Genomic DNA, 21,556 nt, shown 5'->3' with positions numbered 1-21,556 from the left:
ACAAGAACTTAACAGTGGGGACAGCAAACTGGGATAGGGAGCGATTGAATATGTCCGTATGCACACCAACCAGCTGGTATGCGCATGCTCTGAGGACGTGGCTAGGGATGCCGTCTGGGCCAGCAGCCTTGCGAGGGTTAACACGTTTAAATGTTTTACTCACGTCGGCCATGGAGAAGGCGCAGTTCTTGTTAGCGGGCCACGACAGTGGCACTCTATTATCTTCAAAGGGTGCAAAGAAGGTGTTTAGTTTGTCTGGAAGCAAGACGTCGGTGTCCGTGACGTGGCTGGTTTTCTTTTTGTAGTCTGTGATTTCCTGTAGACCCTGCCACATATGTCTCGTGTCTGAGCCGTTGAATTGCGACTCCGCTTTGTCCCTGTACCGGCATTTTGCTTGTTTGATTGCCTTGCGGAGGGAATAACTACACTGTTCATATTCAGCCGCGTTCCCAGACATCTTTCCATGGTTAAATGCAGTGGTTTGCGCTTTCAGTTCAGAATGCCGCCTTCCATCCATGGTTTCTGGTTAGAGTAGGTTTTAATAGTCACAGTGGGTACATCTCCAATGCACTTCCTTATAAATTCACTCACCAAGTCAGCGTATAGGTCGATGTTATTCTCTTAGGCTGCCTGGAACATTTCCCAGTCCATGTGATCAAAACAATCTTGAAGCGTGGATTCCAAATGGTCAGACCAGCGTTGAATGGTTCTAGTCACTGGTACATCCTGTTTGAGTTTCTACCTAGAAGACGGTTTGTGCAAGATGGCGTCGTGGTCGGATTTGCCAAAGGGGGGGTGGGGGAGGGCTTTGTATGCATCGCAGAAGTTAGAGTAGCAGTGGTCGAGTGTATTACCCCACACATAGTGCAATCAATATGCTGATATAATTTAGGTAGCCTTGTCTCAAATGTATATACTGCATAGTTTCCTAAGGACTCGAAGCGAGGCGACCATCTTTGTCGGCGCCATCCTTAGCATCTTCAGTTGGACTTCATTTGAAGTGTTTCTGAAATCCCGGTTGGCTGGAAAAGCTGGACATTTGGAGAAAGTTACCGGAATTTTGCAACCCTAGTATTGAGATAGCCCAAACTTGAAAGGAGCAGGGAGGTGTGTCGGTACCTGTACATGGTCTCTGCCTCGACGTCTCCAAACCAGACCCTCAGGTTTGGAGTGAAGTTCTGTCCCGTCAGCTCCAGCATGGCCACGTCCCCACCACCGTTTAGCTTCACAAACACACAAATACAACAAGTCTAAATGTTTATGTCTTGTTGGCGGAGGAAGAGATGGAGATGGAATGGCGTAAAGGGTCTAAAGGACGTGTGTGTACAAATATTTTTGGAGCACTGCGAGAGGAACGAATAGTTGTTTATGATAGGAATGGAGTGTGTGTGCAACCGTGTGTGTGTCTGTCTGTCTATGTGTGTGTGTGTCCCTTTCTAACCTGTAAACTCTCGACCACAGGCACGGGGGTGACAGGCGAGTGGACGGGGCCCATGCCCTCGTAGAAGGTGTACTCAGCCTTGTCCGTGCTGATGATTGTCCAGGACGCTCCGTCGTTGATCATCTCTTTGTTTGGTTCCTTTGGGCATGGAGTGGCCTGGGGGGAGGCAGACACACACACACACATACACGTCAAAGGGAGCCAGTAGCGCTTGATCGTAAGATGTAGATAAGTAGATGAATATAGATGTGTTTGTTATGACTGTCGCTGTATCCTGGGTAAGTTGTTGTCTCTATGGTGATCTCTGATGTAGAGTTAGATTGAGAGAGAACACCTAAGCGAGGGACATATTACGTGTCACCTTAACATTATATTAACTCAGTTAGAGGATGAGGATCACTCTAAATCGGTCATCTCCCCAAGATGGAATCACAAGGCAATAAAAATCGTAGAAAAACCAAGGCTGTGACCTATTCAAGCAACGGGAACCAGCACAGAGCACCGACAAGCTTTGTCCTCCATTTCTAGGTGGGATCTGACTAACAAATGTTCAATTTGAAGATTGCAAATCTGTCATTATCATAGAAATTAACTAAATGGTCACTATCCAGGAAGACGTTTCCTAAAAAGGTAATTCTGATTGTTTAACAGCAAGTATGTGGTCAAAATTATGGCGAATGGTAGATATGTAGTTTGAGTAGAAGGTATTGGGAGGAAGTGTCTCACTCACTTGAAACTGGATGATCCTCTCTTGGGAAAGGCACAGGTACATGCGCTCTGTGTCCTTCAGGTAGAAGGCACACTTGTGGAGCTGGGAGACGGGGTCGTCTGCATCCAGCAGGGCCGTCTGCTTGTCCACTTTACGGATGATCTGACCCACACAGAGAGGATGGTGTTTAGTTGTCGAGGCAGAAGCGTACAAATCACATCAAGACATTAACTGGCAACTTTAGTTCATGTGCGGGTGTGTGTGTGTTTGTCAGTAATAACGACAGAAAGAGAGATAATTTGACATGCATAAAGACAAAATATATAAAATACAACAACAACAAAAAAGAGTTATGTGACATGAATTGAAAGAGGTGGGGGGGGGGGGGGCGAGAAACCAAAGTAAAAAAGTGGTGTGTAGTACCAGTCGTGGCAGGGCCATCCCGGTGACAGAGCAGACCAGTTTGACCGTCTGTCCGTAGTGGATATAGCCATCTCTCACAGTGAACTCCTCTCCTTCAGACTCCTCGTCATCCACTGGGAAACACAACCCATGAGATAAGGTCACACAACATTTCATTCAGGCTACGGTAAATGTATGTGTGTATATGAGAGAGCGTATAGGATTGATTAAGAATTGAGTGGGTGTGTGTGTGAGAAATGTGAGAATACAGGTATGGGCGCGTGCTTGCGCGTGTGTGTATGAGACTCACACAGGTGGATGTAGAAGGCACCCCATTGCTGGGAGCTGGCATGAAAGTTTCCCCCCTCCACATGTAGGTAGCGCGTGCTGACCGTCTGGGACCGCAACCGGTTGAACAGGGCCACCTTGGTCCCCGATGCAATACACACTGCAGTAGGAGAGACACACAGAGAGAGAGATAAAGAGACCACACTAAAATGGAACAACCCCAAAACATGTCCCCATCACCGCAAGACGAAATGACTGGGCGATAAGAAGTGTGATTAGAGGGCAGAAAACGGCCGCAAAACAAACACTACAGGTATTTGACAATATTGAACATTGGGTCATTTTCATGCCTCGGTTGTCATCTGTTTTTTTTTTCTCCTTTTTCTGTTGCGCCCTCTGAAGAGCAATAACGGCATTGTGAAGGGTAGAGATCAGCATTTGTTAGAGTACTTCAAAAGATGCCTCCTTCCTTCCTCCCTTGACGTAATCACTAATGTACAATGATAAGATAGTGAACGATGTATATTGGAACCCTCAATTTCACCTAACAGAGTCATGTTAGATTAATGGTAACCTCAATGAGGGGAGGAGGGAAGGATGCCTTTTCAAAGCATTTGAGCAGGGCCTTATGAGTGATATTGACATGTAGATTGTGTTTGTATAGCAGACCTGCGTATTTGATTTTTTGTTATTTAAATAAGTATTACCGGCATATGAGTATTTTCAAATGTTTCCCAAATTTTATATGAAAGTATTTCCTAATAATTTCCTATATATAGCCTGCTATTTAAAACTACAGTCGTGGCCAAACGTTTTGAGAATGACAAATATTAATTTCCAAAGTTTGCTGCTTCAGTGTCTTTAGATATTTTTGTCAAATGTTACTATGGAATACTGAAGTATAATTACAAGCATTTCATAAGTATCAAAGGCTTTTATTGACAATTACATGAAGTTGATACAAAGAGTCAATATTTGCAGTGCTGACCCTTCTTTTTCAAGACCTCTGCAATCCACCCTGGCATGCTGTCAATTAACTTCTGGGCCACATCCTGACTGATGGCAGCCCATTCTTGCAGAATTTGTGGGTTTTTGTTTGTCCACCTGCCTCTTGAGGATTGACCACAAGTTCTCAATGGGATTAAGGTCTGGGGAGTTTCCTGGCCATGTACCCAAAATATCAATGTTTTGTTCCCCGAGCCACTTAGTTGTCACTTTTGCCTTATGACAAGGTGCTCCATCACGCTGGAAAAGGCATTGATCATCACCAAACTGTTCCTGGATGGTTGGGAGAAGTTGCTCTCGGAGGATGTGTAAAATTGTGAGTGAGCCCACTCCCTTGGCTGAGAAGCAACTCTACACATGAATGGTCTCAGGATGCTTTACTGTTGGCATGACACAGGACTGATGGTAGCGCTTTTCCTGGAGAGAAGTGGCTTCTTTGATGCCCTTCATGACACCAGGCCATCCTACAAAAGTCTTTGCCTCACTGTGCGTGCAGATGCACTCACACCTGCCTGCTGCCATTCCTGAGCGAGCTCTGTACTGGTGGTGCCCCGATCCCGCAGCTGAATCAACTTTAGGAGACGGTCCTGGCGCTTGCTGGACATTCTTGGGCGCCCTGAAGCCTTCTTCACAACAATTGAACTGCTCTCCTTGCAGTTCTTGATGATCCGATAAATGGTTGATTTAGGTGCAATCTTACTGGCAGCAATATCCTTGCCTGTGAAGCCCTTTTTGTGCAAAGCAATGATGACGGCACGTGTTTCCTTGCAGGTAACCATGGTTGACAGAGGAAGAACAATGATTCCAAGCACCACCCTCACTTTGAAGCTTCCAGTCTGTTATTCAAACTCAATCAGCATGACAGAGTGATCTGTGTTAACGAGAGAATCACTGACATGATGTCAGCTGGTCCTTTTGTGGCAGGGCTGAAATGCAGTGGATATGTTTTTGGGGGATTCAGTTCATTTGCATGGCAAAGAGGGACTGATTTGCAATTAATCTGATCCCTCTTCATTACATTCTGGAGTATATGCAAATTGCCATCATACAAACTGAGGCAGCAGACTTTGTGATAATTTATATTTGTGTCATTTTCAAAAGTTTTGGCCACGACTGTACAGTGAACAGAAATATAAATGCAAGTGCTGAGGAGTATTTCTGTCTGTAATAAAGCACTTTTGTGGGGAGAAAATAATTCTGATTGGCTGGGCCTGCCTCCCCAGTGGGTGGTACTGGCTGCCAAGTAGGTGGGCCTATTCCCTCCCAGGCCCACCCATGGCTGTACCCCTGCCCAGTCATGTGAAATCCATAGATTAGGGCCTAATTTATTTATCTCAGTTGACTAAATTCATTATATGAACTGTAACTCAGTAAAATCTTTGAAATTGTTGCATTTATATTTTTGTTCAGTATATTTTCAAATACTTATTCCTAAAATGCACTATTTCAAATTCCAAACAGACCTGGGTTCAAATGCATGGGAGTATTTCAATATGTGTATTTGATAATACACTTGTCTGTGTTTTTGATTATTTTCAAATAAATGCCAATACTTTCCAAGTGTATTTCCAAATACGTTCTAATATACATGTTTCCAAAGAAATGTCTTTGAAAGTCATTTAAATACTCTAAATAGTATTTGAACCCAGCCCTGGTTCGTAAAGTGTAGTGTGTGTGTGCGTCCGCCTGTGTGTTGTGTGTGACTCACGATCTGCATTCTTCAGGGACTGCTTCTTTTTGGAGGGCTTGGAGATTACTTTGATTCTCTTGCTGAGGAAGACGCCAATGTCTGTGCTGTTGCCGTAAAACATCTTGACGGACAGCATGAAGTGCTTTCTCTTGTCGGAGTCTGATATGTACAAGGTTTTGGCTGTGCAATAGTTCTGAGGGGGAGGGATGGAGAGGGAGTAGAAAGATGGGCTTATTTAGGAATGGCAGGCACCGGTTAGTATTTGCTTTGGTGTGTGTGTGTGTGTGTGTGTGTGTGTGTGTGTGTGTGTGTGTGTGTGTGAGATTAAGCAACGGTTGTCAGATAGTGCGAGGCACTGTTTTGAGCGTGTGTCTATTTGAGTGTGTGTGTGACATAGATACTATTTGTTATTATTATGAAATAATTATAGACAGAAGGTGAGAAACAAAGAGTAATAGTGTCATGTGTGTGAGCATGTGAACGAGAGAGGGGGGGTGAGAGGTTGAGAGGAAGGAAGTGAGAGAGTAAAAGTGAAGGAAAGAATTGTGTGTGCTGCACCCTACCTTTCCCTCTAGGTTGAGTTGCTGCATCTCTTGGTCAGAGTTTCCTATACCTATGAATGCACAGGGCTGAGACTCCTGCTCCGAGCAGCCGTCTCTCTCCATTTGCTCCTTCTTTTTCTTCCAGCCAGAGCCCATCAGGTACACACACGGGGGAGGACAGAAGAACCTGCACGCACACAAAACCATCAGTATAATTGAACTACACACCACTGCCCAGGCTTCACACACACACCAAATTATTAATATGATGACTTTACGCAGACATAACGGAACAGCCTAGACATTTTTTTCCATGTTTCACTTTCTGCCACTAGATGGCGCTGTGGTATCAAAATACAGTGCATTGCACTGGGAATAAAGTGTCAGTCGATTTCTTTGCGTGACAGACAACTTGGCAAAACATCTACTTAAATCCTGTAAAACTTTGTTTAATTCAAGGGGGGGGGGGGGGGGGGGGGGGAGGTGAAATGTTATTACAATAACCCATTTGGCGAGCTGTAATCTGACAAGAACTTGCATTTTAGCCAGTACCTCAGCCTATCAGCAAGACAGGTCAGGAGAAAAATAGAGATGCCAAAAACAACACTTTTACTAGTTTGCTATTGAATTTAATTTATTTTGGGTAACAGACATATAAAACAAAATGTACAATGTGGACCCAGAGGATATCACTTGAAAGTATTAATTACAACGCTCGTTTTCAAAGTGGTCCTCGGCGGCATCTTATAAAGTCATGTCACTTCAGAAAAAAATTATAATAAATTCCCCTATTTTATTTTAAAGAAATCCCCCATACTTAGTTTAGATGACTCTTCAACCAAACCAAAGTGCTTTATTTGTAGGAGCTTGTGAGGAAAAGAGGAAAGTCGGCAGCCTATGTTGCTCTCGATATGACTTTGTCAAATGAGACTGTGTGTCTCGTCTGATGAGGTGAGTGACACATAACACAAGTCTGTGTGAGAGTGATGTCTACTTTCAACTCCTACAACAGAGAAGAGAAAAAAGGAGATGGAGCTTTCGGAGGAAAACCCCTGTGAATACAAGCACGCAGGCAAAATACACACACGCAACTCCTTCATGCTCAGAGCTCCTTTGTGTATCAACACACACACTGTGAACACACACAGCTATGCCATGTATTGGACAGGTCTTCCTTATACAGAGGGACACACACACACCCAGTGAGCTGACCCCAAAAATCGGTTTGGTCTGTTGAGAATCAAACCCTAACTCACAAATGTGTGTGTGTGACTATATGATTGTGTAACAGTGATCATCCACGCAACACCAGCATACACTTCTCATGTTGGAAGTTGGACCTGTTCCAGTGAGTGAACCACAGGGACTAAACAGATGCATTACAGTTGAGTCAAACTGTAGAGACTAAGTAAATAACTCCAATAGTTCATGAATAAGTGGTAAAATGTCCTGTATATTAGGCTTTGTGACCGATTATGAAAACTGGAATGACTGGAGGTCTGATGTATCCCTGGGTGCATTGCTACAACGGGTCAGACCCCAAAATGGGCCTCGCTCACATCTCGACCCCGGGGCCCCAGTCAGTGCAACTTTAACCAGAGAGGAGCACGGAGAGTGGAGGAATTCCTCTATTTAATACACACACACACACACCTGCTCCTCCTCTCTCGTGCTCCAAACCTCGGAGGTGTCTCAGTGTTGGCTGAGAGCTCCTGATTTACTAAGAGATAGTCCTGGTGTAATGGCAACCAGAGCTCAAACCCTTTCAGTCTGTCTAACTCCCTATATCTATTTATTTACTTCACCCAGGATGACCATATTAAGTACAGCTGAATTACTCTCTACACACACACACACACACACTCCACCATTCTAACCCAACCTACAACGACTAGGCAACATCTTACCCACTTCTCTCAATTCATTACCCTTTACTTACCTCAGTGTGCTCCCCAACCCTTTAACCCTACATGTCTGGGGGGCAAGAATGTGCCCTACCTGCCTAACCTTACCATCCCCTTGCCATCTACACTTTAACCTCTTATTCCCTATGCCCTACACCCCTAACCCCTGTGTCTCTATGGCCTTCACCTGAATGTGCCCTGCAGAGAACTTAAATGCTCACTTCCCCGTCTGACCCGCGGCGGGAAATGGAAAGCCTGAGAGGCCAAAACACTAACGTCACACACAGACACATTGGAATGTGGCTTTGCTTTTTTCTCTACTGCCTTTTAGTCCATACTATTAACCCACAAATTAAATTGAAACCGGGAACTCTTCAACATGCCTTTCTAGGTATGGAATGTGTGAGGTATGTGGGAAATCGGGAGAGTATGGAAAGCGGTGTGTAGGCTAAGTGGTGGTTGGTTACCTTTTTTCATTGCCATAAGATTTCTGTGCAACTTTTGCATGCAGGATCAGGACAGTTTGGTCGCCTCGCTCCTTCAGGTAATTCCGCATCGCTTCCCTGAGAGGAGAAGCGAGAGAAAGAGAGGGGAGGAGAGAGAAAGAGAGAGACGGAAAGAAGGAGAGAAGAGCGAGAGAAAGAGGTTTGTTATTCATCCATTCACATAAAAAGTTAATGACAGACGCGACAAAGATAAAATAGATGAGACTAAAAAACTGGAACATATGAAAACTTGGGGTCACTAAAACTAACACCTGAAACATAGAGAGGTAGGAACATGGGATGAGGAAGAAAAGCGTACAAGTTCCACTTTGACTAGCCAATTCTCTGGTGTGCTGAAGGATATGTTGCTTACACACACACACACACACACACACACACGCGCACACACGCACACTTTGGGCAACAAGCTATGTTCTCTCCAGCTGGGCTGAGTTGGGGGCGGGAGGGGGGAGGCACAGAGGGATAGTGCTTAATGAGGGGGAAGGAGAGGAGAGAGAGAGGAAAGAAAGAGAGGAGAGGAGAGGGAAAAAGAAAAAACACTAAAGCCCTGAGCTCACCACCAAAGAATCCACATCTTGTGTCAAAATGTTGCAAGGTCCGTGCTCCAATTACTTTTGTCAACTAAGCAAAAACATTCTCATGCCGGCCCCCCACACACACAAAAAAAAAAAAAAGTTCAATATTTTTGGAATGTTAAGTCCTTACGTTAACCCCGCAATCGCAATAATCCACCCCCTGTGTGTGAGAGCTTGCTCAACATAGTGGCAACATTTTGTGACAAGAGTGGGTGTGTGTGTACTAGCTGAGAAGCACACAGCTAAAGAACGGACCCATTTGCACAGATGTCAGTGACACCTGACATGCCCGGGTGCTCCGTGGAACACACACACACACACACACACTTCTACATTCTGCTCCACTCTGCCACACGCATGGGTTGGACAGGCCTTCCCATTTACATTTTTTGGACATTTAGAAGACTCTTATCCAGAGCAACTTACAGTTAGTGCATTCATCTAAAGATAGCTAGTTGGGACAACCACATATCACAGTAAGTACATTCTTTCCCAACAAAGTCAGTGCTAGTAAGGAGGGAAGAAAGTCCATAGCGAGTATTAAATTGCCCTGTCCCTTAATCCCGGTTGATGTGTCAACGCTTAGTAGGGATGGAGCGATCATCTGCAAGTTATGAGCAGTCAGCAGTTCACACACCAAGTAGGCTACTGGGAAAACAGGCAGCACTTAAAGTAGATGACCCTCGCTAACAAAAAGACAGTACTAGACCACAACAGATTAGGACAAAAAATATACTTATCACTACTGGAGATATCAGGAGTCCTCTAGCTACAGAATGAAGCCTTTGTTATGGAAAGCAAAGGGCCCCATTGAGACACGAGAGAGGGAGGGAGCGAAGGAGGGAGGGAGCGAGAGAGCGAGAACAAGGGGGTGGAACCACAGGTTACTGCACTTCACGAAACCATAGTGGAAAGGGCTAGGCCAGAGAGAGAGAGAGAGAGAGGGATAGAAAGGAGAGAAAGAAGTTCAGAGAGAGAACATAGTCCAAAGCAAAGCCAAGTCTAAATCCAGCAGCATTTGATTCAAATTATTTTCCTTTCTTTTAATGAGTTCAAAATGGATACTACTCAGCAGCGCCTATAATCATCTGATGCTATGGTGATCCCCTTCACTGATATTTCTAGACTGGGCATTGGGCGTGCCCTCACACACACGCACATACACACACTTCCTGACCCCTGGCCCACCCTGGAGCCCACAGCCCTGACTGATTACAGAGGAACACGCTCGCTCAGTGCCTCACATGATGATGTCATGCTTACAGTAGGGATGGAGCGATTCACCGATACACATCGGTCCCTGTTTTGGACGCGAATGCGTCGGTCCGTGGGACCCCAAACCAATCCAAACGTAGCATGCATGATCGGTTATTAAAAACGACTAAAATATTACGAATCACCGGTTCACTCAAATGTTTTGCAAATATTACTTTCAATCTACTTTCCCGAAAAGACTTATATATTTTGTGACAACTGCTGCGTCCTCTCCTTCAGTGTCGAACTAAGCATGTCACCGTTTCACTGATCAACAAGTCATTTTGCATGCTTAACAACCCAGTCGATATCAGCAGCCTAGTCAAACACTGTGTTGCTTCGCACGCTGACCACCGCAGGCCGTGTTCAGCGTCAGCATTCAAATGTTTGTAAAATGGCTGGCCAATATTAGATTTGATTTGTTTATTACCAAAATAAAGTCACCTAAGCAACTGCCTGAGACAGGACTCATCTGGCTATACCTACCAGCTGATCAGGGCTTAGGCTAGATTTTATTTTGATTGTTCAGGTTCACAATCAGCACTAGTTTTGCTCTAAACAATTAGTGTGTATGGCCATTGTAAGATATACAGAGAAAAGTTGATAATTTCATGAGGACAACAATCACTTTTTCTACCCACACTGCACTTCGAAGCAGAGGAAAATAAAACTTCCAAACGGTCTAAATTAGGGATGCATCGATATGATATTTTTGGCCGATACTCAGGAATTTTCCTTGCCAAAAAAAACCCGATACGAAACATTTTAGCGGCCTTTTAAGCATTCTAGTAAAGTTAAATAGTTGAAACACACACACGCAAAAAAAGTCATTTTGTTGGCATATATGTATGTCTCCATTACCAGTAAAACAGTTAAGTAATATCAAAACCTATTTCTTTCACTTACTCGCTGTGCTGTTTCGTTGTTCATTTCTTCAGTCATTTCATTCTCAACCAGGATTTCATCATACACGGCAAGCAGTGAAGTTTCAGCTGTCTGTCCGTGGCCTCCTCTGTCGTGGGTCCTCTTCATCAGTGTGCACTGTTCACTGTGTCCGTTTCCATCTTATCCAACTGTCAACATTTCACGTAAACCCTGTCTGCATCGAAGTAGCGGTCCTTCTACCTAGCGTCGAGCATGGTCGCAACACAGTAAAGAGGCTCAGAGAGAATGCCACCGAATCACTTGTTCACAGCCTCGAGTAGAGTACTTTTGTGAGTTTTAACCCCACGGTCTGTGTTGGCAGTTTTGTTGAGCAGGTGTTTCAATGCCATGACACAGGGTATCACTTCTGCTGCAGACGCAGTTGATGAGCGTATTTCTCAAGTCAGTTGTTCAAATGGAGCTAGGAGTGTGTCCAAGTTTCAAACATGTTCTCAAATGCTATTGAAATGGCAGCAACGGTATGAGAACCAGCACATTCTTGAGCATGCTATACGGCTTTCCTCAGTACGACTTCCGCTGTCAGACTCAGCATGCTCATGGAGCTGACACTGCTGGTCCAATTGTCAGTCGTGAAGCTAATAGCAGTGATGCCCCTAGCAAGAAGCTCATGGATGTGCGTTTCAACAATACTGTGTAACTCCGGTAGGGCAACGTCTTAAAAATAGAGCTTACTTGGTGTGTACCGGGGCTCGGGGTGCTCGACCAGTCGGCGAAAGCCAACATCATCCACGACAGAGAACAGTTGATTGCCAAAGGCAATGAATTCCATTACCTTGGCATTAATGGATTTCACCTTTGAGTTGTCTCGCTGAAATTTTCTTACTTCTTATATGTACAGTGCCTTGCGAAAGTATTCGGCCCCCTTGAACTTTGCGACCTTTTGCCACATTTCAGGCTTCAAACATAAAGATATAAAACTATTTTTTTGTGAAGAATCAACAACAAGTGGGACACAATCATGAAGTGGAATGACATTTATTGGATATTTCAAAAATGTTTAACAAATCAAAAACTGAAAAATTGGGCGTGCAAAATTATTCAGCCCCTTTACTTTCAGTGCAGCAAACTCTCTCCAGAAGAAGTTCAGTGAGGATCTCTGAATGATCCAATGTTGACCTAAATGACTAATGATGATAAATACAATCCACCTGTGTGTAATCAAGTCTCCGTATAAATGCACCTGCACTGCGATAGTCTCAGAGGTCCGTTAAAAGCGCAGAGAGCATCATGAAGAACAAGGAACACACCAGGCAGGTCCGAGATACTGTTGTGAAGAAGTTTAAAGCCGGATTTGGATACAAAAAGATTTCCCAAGCTTTAAACATCCCAAGGAGCACTGTGAAAGCGATAATATTGAAATGGAAGGAGTATCAGACCACTGCAAATCTATCAAGACCTGGCCGTCCCTCTAAACTTTCAGCTCATACAAGGAGAAGACTGATCAGAGATGCAGCCAAGAGGCCCATGATCACTCTGGATGAACTGCAGAGATCTACAGCTGAGGTGGGAGACTCTGTCCATAGGACAACAATCAGTCGTATATTGCACAAATCTGGCCTTTATGGAGGAGTGGCAAGAAGAAAGCCATTTCTTAAAGATATTCATAAAAAGTGTCGTTTAAAGTTTGCCACAAGCCACCTGGGAGACACCAAACATGTGGAAGAAGGTGCTCTGGTCAGATGAAACCAAAATTGAACTTTTTGGCAACATTGCAAAACGTTATGTTTGGCGTAAAAGCAACACAGCTCATCACCTTGAACACACCATCCCCACTGTCAAACATGGTGGTGGCAGCATCATGGTTTGGGCCTGCTTTTCTTCAGCAGGGACAGGGAAGATGGTTAAAATTGATGGGAAGATGGATGGAGCCAAATACAGGACCATTCTGGAAGAAAACCTGATGGAGTCTGCAAAAGACCTGAGACTGGGACGGAGATTTGTCTTCCAACAAGACAATGATCCAAAACATAAAGCAAAATCTACAATGGAATGGTTCAAACATAAACATATCCAGGTGTTAGAATGGCCAAGTCAAAGTCCAGACCTGAATCCAATCGAGAATCTGTGGAAAGAACTGAAAACTGCTGTTCACAAATGCTCTCCATCCAACCTCACTGAGCTCGAGCTGTTTTGCAAGGAGGAATGGGAAAAAAATTCAGTCTCTCGATGTGCAAAACTGATAGAGACATACCCCAAGCGACTTACAGCTGTAATCGCAGCAAAAGGTGGCGCTACAAAGTATTAACTTAAGGGGGCTGAATAATTTTGCACGCCCAATTTTTCAGTCTTTGATTTGTTAAAAAAATTGAAATATCCAATAAATGTCGTTCCACTTCATGATTGTGTCCCACTTGTTGTTGATTCTTCACAAAAAAATACAGTTATATATCTTTATGTTTGAAGCCTGAAATGTGGCAAAAGGTCGCAAAGTTCAAGGGGGCCGAATACTTTCGCAAGGCACTGTACATACATACATACATATATTCACTGGCTATGTCATAGCAATTATTTTTAAATAAATATTGATACATTACTAGCTCAAACACATTGAATCTGCTAAAAGTACAAACGCATTAGTGGGCGATAGTGATTTCAAATCAAAAGTGAGGGGGGGACAAAAAGCAAACATTGCCCCTCTTATCTGATAGTGGGATGGTAGATACCACTTTCCCTTATGGCTTAGGACAGATGCCTACATACACCACCCACTCAAGTCAGCTCAGACAAATCCAGCTCAGAGAGGGCCAGCTCATGAGCATACTTTAAATGTAGAGGTCAGTTTCACACTTCTCCACTTAATGGTCCCGGTTAGGATATGTGGAGGGTAGGCTGATCCTGGATCTGTGCCTAAGCGACAAATTCTAGGAGAATAGAGGTATAAAGACTTGAGCGGCCATATCGGTGAAGCCAGTTTTGCTTGTTGGTCGGATGTGTTTGTACCTAGTACCTTGACTTGCCGGGGCAAGGAGGAAATGAATGTTTCAGATTTCACTTTTGAGGAAGTGTGTGGGTTAAATTGGAATTTTCATGAGGTGTGTGGGTCATGGAGTATGTTGTTGCCACCTCACCAATATGGCTGCTGCCCTGTGAAACTCATGTGACACACAGAGACAGAGAGAGAGACAGAGAAGAAAAAGGAAAAGATAGAGATTGCTGCAGCATGTATGCTGACAGAAAACCACTAACACATCCCTGCATCCAAACGTTAAAAACAGGCTATTTTCTAACACACACAGAGACAGAGAGACAGAGAGACAGAGAGAGAGTTAAAGTTAAAGCAAGAAAAGGCCCTGGGTTATTCCAAAAACAGATCTTCACAGAGAGATCCTTATTCATTTCGAAGTCTCTTTGCTTGGGAGTAGCATTGGTCAAAAACCAATGAACTGTTTGAATGCATTTCAAACCTGGTTACAAATGGCTGGTCCTATAGATAGAAAGCTGTCCCATGTTTAAAAATGTTCTTGGTTCAGAAGTGGTCCAAGTTCGCAGCAGCCGTCCTGGATGAGGGGTGATGGTTGAGATGTGGTTGCCGTCGTAGGGCGTTCAGTACTCTGTGTGTGGGGTAGGCACCATTCATCTCTCACACTCCTGAAGGGGGCCAGGCGGCACAGGGCCAAGTTCACCCAGCGTTCACACACACACAATGTTCACCCTCTCTCTCTCTCTCTCACACACACACTTTGTGTATTTCCCTGCTCCCCTTTATTGGAGAACTGTTGAGTAGTTAATTACACATCAGCCTCTGTCTGTCTGGGCCATGTTTCCTGAGAAGAGCAGCTAACAGTTGTAAGGAGAAATGAGAGTATCCCGAATACAGAGCGGCCACACTGGCCAGGGTACAGCTCCAACTAAACTTCCTATACACACGCACAAGGTCACACACACAAACACGCTATTTAAAAAAACTGTGTGATGGACACACACACACACACACACACACACACACAGAGGAAGAACGAGAGGGGTGGGGGGACTACATGACCTGAGTCATCTGATTTGAGAGAGGAAGTGACAGATATGTGCCCCAGTGAGACACAGTACACACAGGCTTCTCACACAGGCTACTCTATAAAACAAACGCAAAAACACACACGCGATGAGAGATGACCAAGACACGCAGCACAACAACACACAAACAAAAGAGGCATGCAACAAGACGTGAGGCACACAACTACACTAGATAGCACGTCAAAAGGAGAACTGAATAGGAGAATACTGGACAGCAAAACTAGGCACGCAATGAAAACAAGGCATGGTGTTTAAACAATCCAACAGTCACAGACTCATCAAGCAACAGTGAGCTATATGACAGGAAAACCAACAAGCAATAGGGATATTACTTTGTGTACCACTGATGGAGAGAGCGAGGGAGCTATACAGATAACACAAAGGGCAAAGTGGGGGTCAGTAATTGTGTGTGTGTTAGGTTAAGCCGGGCTACAGCTGCAGCAGGGCAAAGTAGAGCAGACAGGCATCTGTCCAGTACATCTGTCACAGCGTCTCACCCAGACCCCCTGTGGATCTGCAGCTAGGGGAGAGGCACGCTTACACACACACACACACACACACAGCTCAATTTAGAGTATTAGACCCCCATTAGTGCGCAACCCTTTGGATCACAAAGGGGACATTACGCGCGTTCTCAACCCAGGAGCTTGGGTTAAATGAAAACATTGACAGTTTCTCACTTCAGTCTGCATATCCCCTTCTATTGATTTTAAGACACTGTGTGCTGAGAATAGGCTGTTAAAGAATTTTAATTTCCCCCCCGATGTGAACTTCATTTGTGATGATGTCAATTAAAATCACAACAACAAATAAATGTTCAGAAATCCCCCGAGCAGGCTAGGTGAAAAATCTATTGATTTGCCCTTGATCAAGGCACTAAACCCTAATTGCCCCTGGATAAGAGTGTCTGCTAAAATGTCAAATATAATAAATGATCCCTACATTCATATAGCCTACTTGTAAGTCTAAGATGGATTCATATCTTACAGCATTTATATCACAGCTTCTGATTTTCAGAATGAGCCCAATTGTCGAAGGCATTTCCCCCGAAACATAAGCCTTCTCCAAAGCAACTAAACCAGGCAGCTTTTCCAGCTGTGTACTGCCTTGTATTTTCCATCTGAACAGCAGGACAGCCTGGCTGACAGTGGGGCCCTAAAGGACCCAAAACGTAGCTGTCTTTAGCAGCTCGTGGAGGACCCGGGCTTTTAGCTGTCCTCGTCACTGCCAAACTAAAAATCAACAGGGCCACACTCGGGGTTAACTGCAACACAACCTCGGCTACACAAACACACACACACACACTCTGAAATAACCAGCGTCTTTCTGCGTGTTCCCGATCGTCAGTAACATGTGTTTTGTGCATGTCATTTTTATCTGGGCACTCATAAGGCCTGGACAAATGGAGAGGCCAATGAAATCCAGGGGACTGGCAGCACATGAATGGAGAGGGAAAGAGATCAAAAAGGTCCTCTCCAATACGACGCTTGTGTGTTCCAGTGAATGCACAACCCCTCATTTCCCCCTTGGAGCGGCACGCGTAAACAAACATTTTTAAAAAACACTCACGTGCTCTTCAGGGAGCTCCAAAGGCTCAGCAATAGAGACAGTCAGGAATGGCAAGGTGCACACACACACACACACACACACCCCTCCCTAAAACCATGGACTGGAGAGGGCGGTCATGGTCAGGCAATCCTCCACTCTCTCTGCAGGCTGGCTGACCAACAGAGCAAAAGGACCATTGGACTAAACCCCTGCTGTGACCTCAGTATCCTGTCCTCAACCCTTTATTTTATTTTCATACACACTAACTAGCCTGACCGCTACAGACATCCAAGAGAGGGATGGAAAACAGCTCACTTTAACAACATCCCATCCCTAATCATTACCATGCATGACAACCCCTGTTGAACTGTGAGCAGTCTATGCAGTCAATAAAAACAATTACACTGAAATGTGTCTGATATCTTCTTTTAAACATCGAATCTTTGATTTCATTCAAGACTTGTTACTTTTATCTCAGTGAAGAAATGATAAGCTTAGATGGTTCTCATTACTATTATGATAGTTAGTATTATAGTGGCAATTCCACAGCAACGGCATTACGCTGAGACTCAGATTGCTTACTTTAAAATGTATGCCAAACAAATACCATTTGTTTTTCAAAGTTTAACAAGTCAACTTTACACTGAAAATTTCACAAAAACACATCTACTGGAAGAACTGAAGATACAAAGTTTTGGAAACAGAATTAGAGTCAAATATATTTTTCAAAAATTATGCGACCACGTTTTCCAAAAAACTTTGGGTGTCAAATTCGGTGTCAGCTATCACGACACCTTGAGTTTGAAACAAAAAATCTATTTTGGTTATTGTATTGAACCAACAAAATTACATCATGGGTACCTGATATGTAATTTTCTTCATGGTGATGCATCCTCAGAGCAAGTAGGACCGAAAGCTCAAGTCACTTGTCCCGTCCCCCCATATTTTTTAAATATTTTTATTTCACCTTTATTTAACCAGGTAGGCTAGTTGAGAACAAGTTCTCATTTGCAACTGCGACCTGGCCAAGATAAAGCGTAGCAGTGTGAACAGACAACACAGAGTTACACATGGAGTAAACAATTAACAAGTCAATAACACAGTAGAAAAAAATAGAGTCTATATACATTGAGTGCAAAAGGCATGAGGAGGTAGGCGGATAATTACAATGTTGCAGATTAACACTGGAGTGATAAATGATCAGATGGTCATGTACAGGTAGAGATATTGGTGTGCAAAAGAGCAGAAAACTAAATAAATATAAACAGTATGGGGATGAGGTAGGTAAAATAGGGTGGGCTATTTACCGATAGACTATGTACAGCTGCAGCGATCAGTTAGCTACTCAGATAGCAGATGTTTGAAGTTCGTGAGGGAGATAAAAGTCTCCAACTTCAGCGATTTTTGCAATTCGTTCCAGTCACAGGCAGCAGAGAACTGGAACGAAAGGCAGACAAATGAGGTGTTGGCTTTAGGGATGATCAGTGAGATACACCTGCTGGAGCGCGTGCTACGGGTGGGTGTTGCCATCGTGACCAGTGAACTGAGATAAGGCGGAGCTTTATCTAGCATGGACTTGTAGATGACCTGGAGCCAGTGGGTTTGGCGACGAATATGTAGCGAGGGCCAGCCAACTAGAGCATACAGGTCGCAGTGGTGGGTGGTATAAGGTGACAAATATAACAAAACGGATGGCACTGTGATAAACTGCATCCAGTTTGCTGAGTAGAGTATTGGAAGCTATTTTGTAGATGACATCGCCGAAGTCGAGGATCGTTAGGATAGTCAGTTTTACAAGGGTAGGTTTGGCGGCGTGAGTGAAGGAGGCTTTGTTGCGAAATATTTGATTTTAGATTTGAGATGTTTGATATGAGTCTGGAAGGAGAGTTTACAGTCTAGCCAGACACCTAGGTACTTATAGATGTCCACATATTCTAGGTCGGAACCATCCAGGGTGGTGATGCTAGTCGGGCGTGCGGGTGCAGGCAGCGAATGGTTGAAAAGCATGCATTTGGTTTTACTAGCATTTAAGAGCAGTTGGAGGCCACGGAAGGAGTGTTGTATGGCATTGAAGCTCGTTTGGAGGTTAGATAGCACAGTGTCCAAGGACGGGCCGGAAGTATACAGAATGGTAGAGGTGGATCAGGGAATCGCCCGCAGCAAGAGCAACATTATTGATATATACAGAGAAAAGAGTCGGCCCGAGAATTTAACCCTGTGGCACCCCCACAGAGACTGCCAGAGGACCGGACAGCATGCCCTCAGATTTGACACAATGAACTCTGTCTGCAAAGTAGTTGGTGAACCAGGCAAGACTGTCATCAGAAAAACCGAGGCTACTGAGTCTGCCGATAAGAATATGGTGATTGACAGAGTCGAAAGCCTTGGCAAGGTCGATGAAGACGGCTGCACAGTACTGTCTTTTATCAATGGCGGTTATGATATCGTTTAGTACCTTGAGCGTGGCTGAGGTGCACCCGTGACCGGATCGGAAACCAGATTGCACAGCGGAGAAGGTACGGTGGGATTCGAGATGGTCAGTGACCTGTTTGTTGACTTGGCTTTCGAAGACCTTAGATAGGCAGGGCAGGATGGATATAGGTCTGTAACAGTTTGGGTCCAGGGTGTCTCCCCCTTTGAAGAGGGGGATGACTGCGGCAGTTTTCCAATCCTTGGGTATCTCAGATGATATGAAAGAGGTTGAACAGGCTGGTAATAGCGACAATGGCGGCGGATAGTTTCAGAAATAGAGGGTCCAGATTGTCAAGCCCAGCTGATTTGTACGGGTCCAGGTTTTGCAGCTCTTTCAGAACATCTGCTATATGGATTTGGGTAAAGGAGAACCTGGAGAGGCTTGGGCGAGTAGCTGCGCAGGGGGCGGAGCTGTTGGCCGAGGTTGGAGTAGCCAGGAGGAAGGCATGGCCAGCCGTTGAGAAATGCTTGTTGAAGTTTTCGATAATCATGGATTTATCGGTGGTGACCGTGTTACCTAGCCTCAGTGAAGTGGGCAGCTGGGAGGAGGTGCTCTTGTTCTCCATGGACTTTACAGTGTCCCAGAACTTTTTGGAGTTAGAGCTACAGGATGCAAATTTCTGCCTGAAGAAGCTGGCCTTTGCTTTCCTGACTGGTTCCTGACTTCCCTGAACAGTTGCATATCGCGGGGACTATTCGATGCTATTGCAGTCCGCCACAGGATGTTTTTGTGCTGGTCGAGGGCAGTCAGGTCTGGAGTGAACCAAGTGCTATATCTGTTCTTAGTTCTGCATTTTTTGAACGGAGCATGCTTATCTAAAATGGTGAGGAAGTTACTTTTAAAGAATGACCAGGCATCCTCAACTGACGGGATGAGGTCAATATCCTTCCAGGATACCCGGGCCAGGTCGATTAGAAAGGCCTGCTCACAGAAGTGTTTTAGGGAGCGTTTGACAGTGATGAGGGGTGGTCGTTTGACTGCGGATCCGTAGCGGATACAGGCAATGAGGCAGTGATCGCTGAGATCCTGGTTGAAGACAGCAGAGGTGTATTTGGAGGGCCAGTTGGTCAGGATGACGTCTATGAGGGTGCCCTTGTTTACAGATTTAGGGTTGTACCTGGTGGGTTCCTTGATGATTTGTGTGAGATTGAGGGCATCTAGCTTAGATTGTAGGACTGCCGGGGTGTTAAGCATATCCCAGTTTAGGTCACCTAACAGAACAAACTCTGAAGCTAGATGTGGGGCGATCAATTCACAAATGGTGTCCAGGGCACAGCTGGGAGCTGAGGGGGGTCGGTAGCAGGCGGCAACAATGAGAGACTTATTTCTGGAGAGAGTAATTTTTAAAATTAGTAGTTCGAACTGTTTGGGTATGGACCTGGAAAGTATGACATTACTTTGCAGGCGCTCTCTGCAGTAGACTGCAACTCCTCCCCCTTTGGCAGTTCTATCTTGACGGAAAATGTTATAGTTGGGGATGTAAATCTCAGAATTTTTGGTGGCCTTCCTGAGCCAGGATACAGACACGGCAAGGACATCGGGGTTAGCAGAGTGTGCTAAAGCAGTGAGTAAAACAAACTTAGGGAGGAGGCTTCTGATGTTGACATGTATGAAACCAAGGCTTTTTCGATCACAGAAGTCAACAAATGAGGGTGCCTGGGGACATGCAGGGCCTGGGTTTACCTCCACATCACCCGCGGAACAGAGGAGGAGTAGTGTGAGGGTGCGGCTAAAGGCTATCAAAACTGGTCGCCTAGAGCGTTGGGGACAAAGAATGACAGGAGCAGATTTCTGGGCATGGTAGAATATATTCAGGGCATAATGCGCAGACAGGGGTATGGTGGGGTGCGGGTACAACGGAGGTAAGCCCAGGCACTGGGTGATGATAAGAGAGGAAGAGAATCAGACCAACATGGCTACACTCTGCCTATTAGCTTCATTGCATAATCAAGCCTGTCTTGAAACACAAGTTCTCCTGGGGGATGGTTGGCCACCCTTCGTAGACTTTAAAATAGTGCAACACTACAATTACAACCAAAACCTTTGTCTTTATAAAATAATTCCTTAATTCAATTAATCAGGGATCAAACTGATAAAGTAGGCTACTTCAAAGGAAGGTAACTAACAACATGTTTATCTATAACCTTGTAAGGCTAAAATATTCAAGTTTCAGGGGAGATTTATTGACAGCATGTGTGTTATTTATCAATTAGACTAAGAATATTTTTTTACATTGCAGTGCCTTACCCCACTGCGCCACCTGGGA

The 21,556-nt window shown here is 44.6% G+C and overlaps 1 protein-coding gene across 4 annotated transcripts in view; it reads right to left on the bottom strand.

Moving 5' to 3' along the window:
• Window positions 1-21,556, bottom strand: part of rbpjb (recombination signal binding protein for immunoglobulin kappa J region b) — a 92,227-nt gene that overhangs the window by 9,114 nt on the left and 61,557 nt on the right. For 2 of the 4 annotated variants that reach the window (XM_036987790.1, XM_036987792.1), the window contains exons 3-10: window positions 8,449-8,544; window positions 6,099-6,264; window positions 5,554-5,728; window positions 2,863-3,003; window positions 2,574-2,686; window positions 2,172-2,312; window positions 1,442-1,597; window positions 1,120-1,223 (exon numbers count right to left, since the gene is read on the bottom strand). In XM_036987790.1, coding sequence (XP_036843685.1) covers window positions 1,120-1,223; window positions 1,442-1,597; window positions 2,172-2,312; window positions 2,574-2,686; window positions 2,863-3,003; window positions 5,554-5,728; window positions 6,099-6,264; window positions 8,449-8,544 — 1,092 coding nt within the window. Of the gene's footprint in view, window positions 1-1,119; window positions 1,224-1,441; window positions 1,598-2,171; window positions 2,313-2,573; window positions 2,687-2,862; window positions 3,004-5,553; window positions 5,729-6,098; window positions 6,265-8,448; window positions 8,545-9,044; window positions 9,637-21,556 lie in introns of those variants that run through there. The other 2 variants (XM_036987793.1, XM_036987791.1) reach the window with 2 other exon arrangements.

Source organism: Oncorhynchus mykiss, chromosome 9 (genome assembly GCF_013265735.2).
Source record: "Oncorhynchus mykiss isolate Arlee chromosome 9, USDA_OmykA_1.1, whole genome shotgun sequence".
In the NCBI taxonomy this organism is placed as follows: Eukaryota; Metazoa; Chordata; class Actinopteri; order Salmoniformes; family Salmonidae; genus Oncorhynchus; species Oncorhynchus mykiss.
Note: the sequence above shows the minus strand (reverse complement) of the source record. Positions and strands in the feature narration are given on the sequence as shown.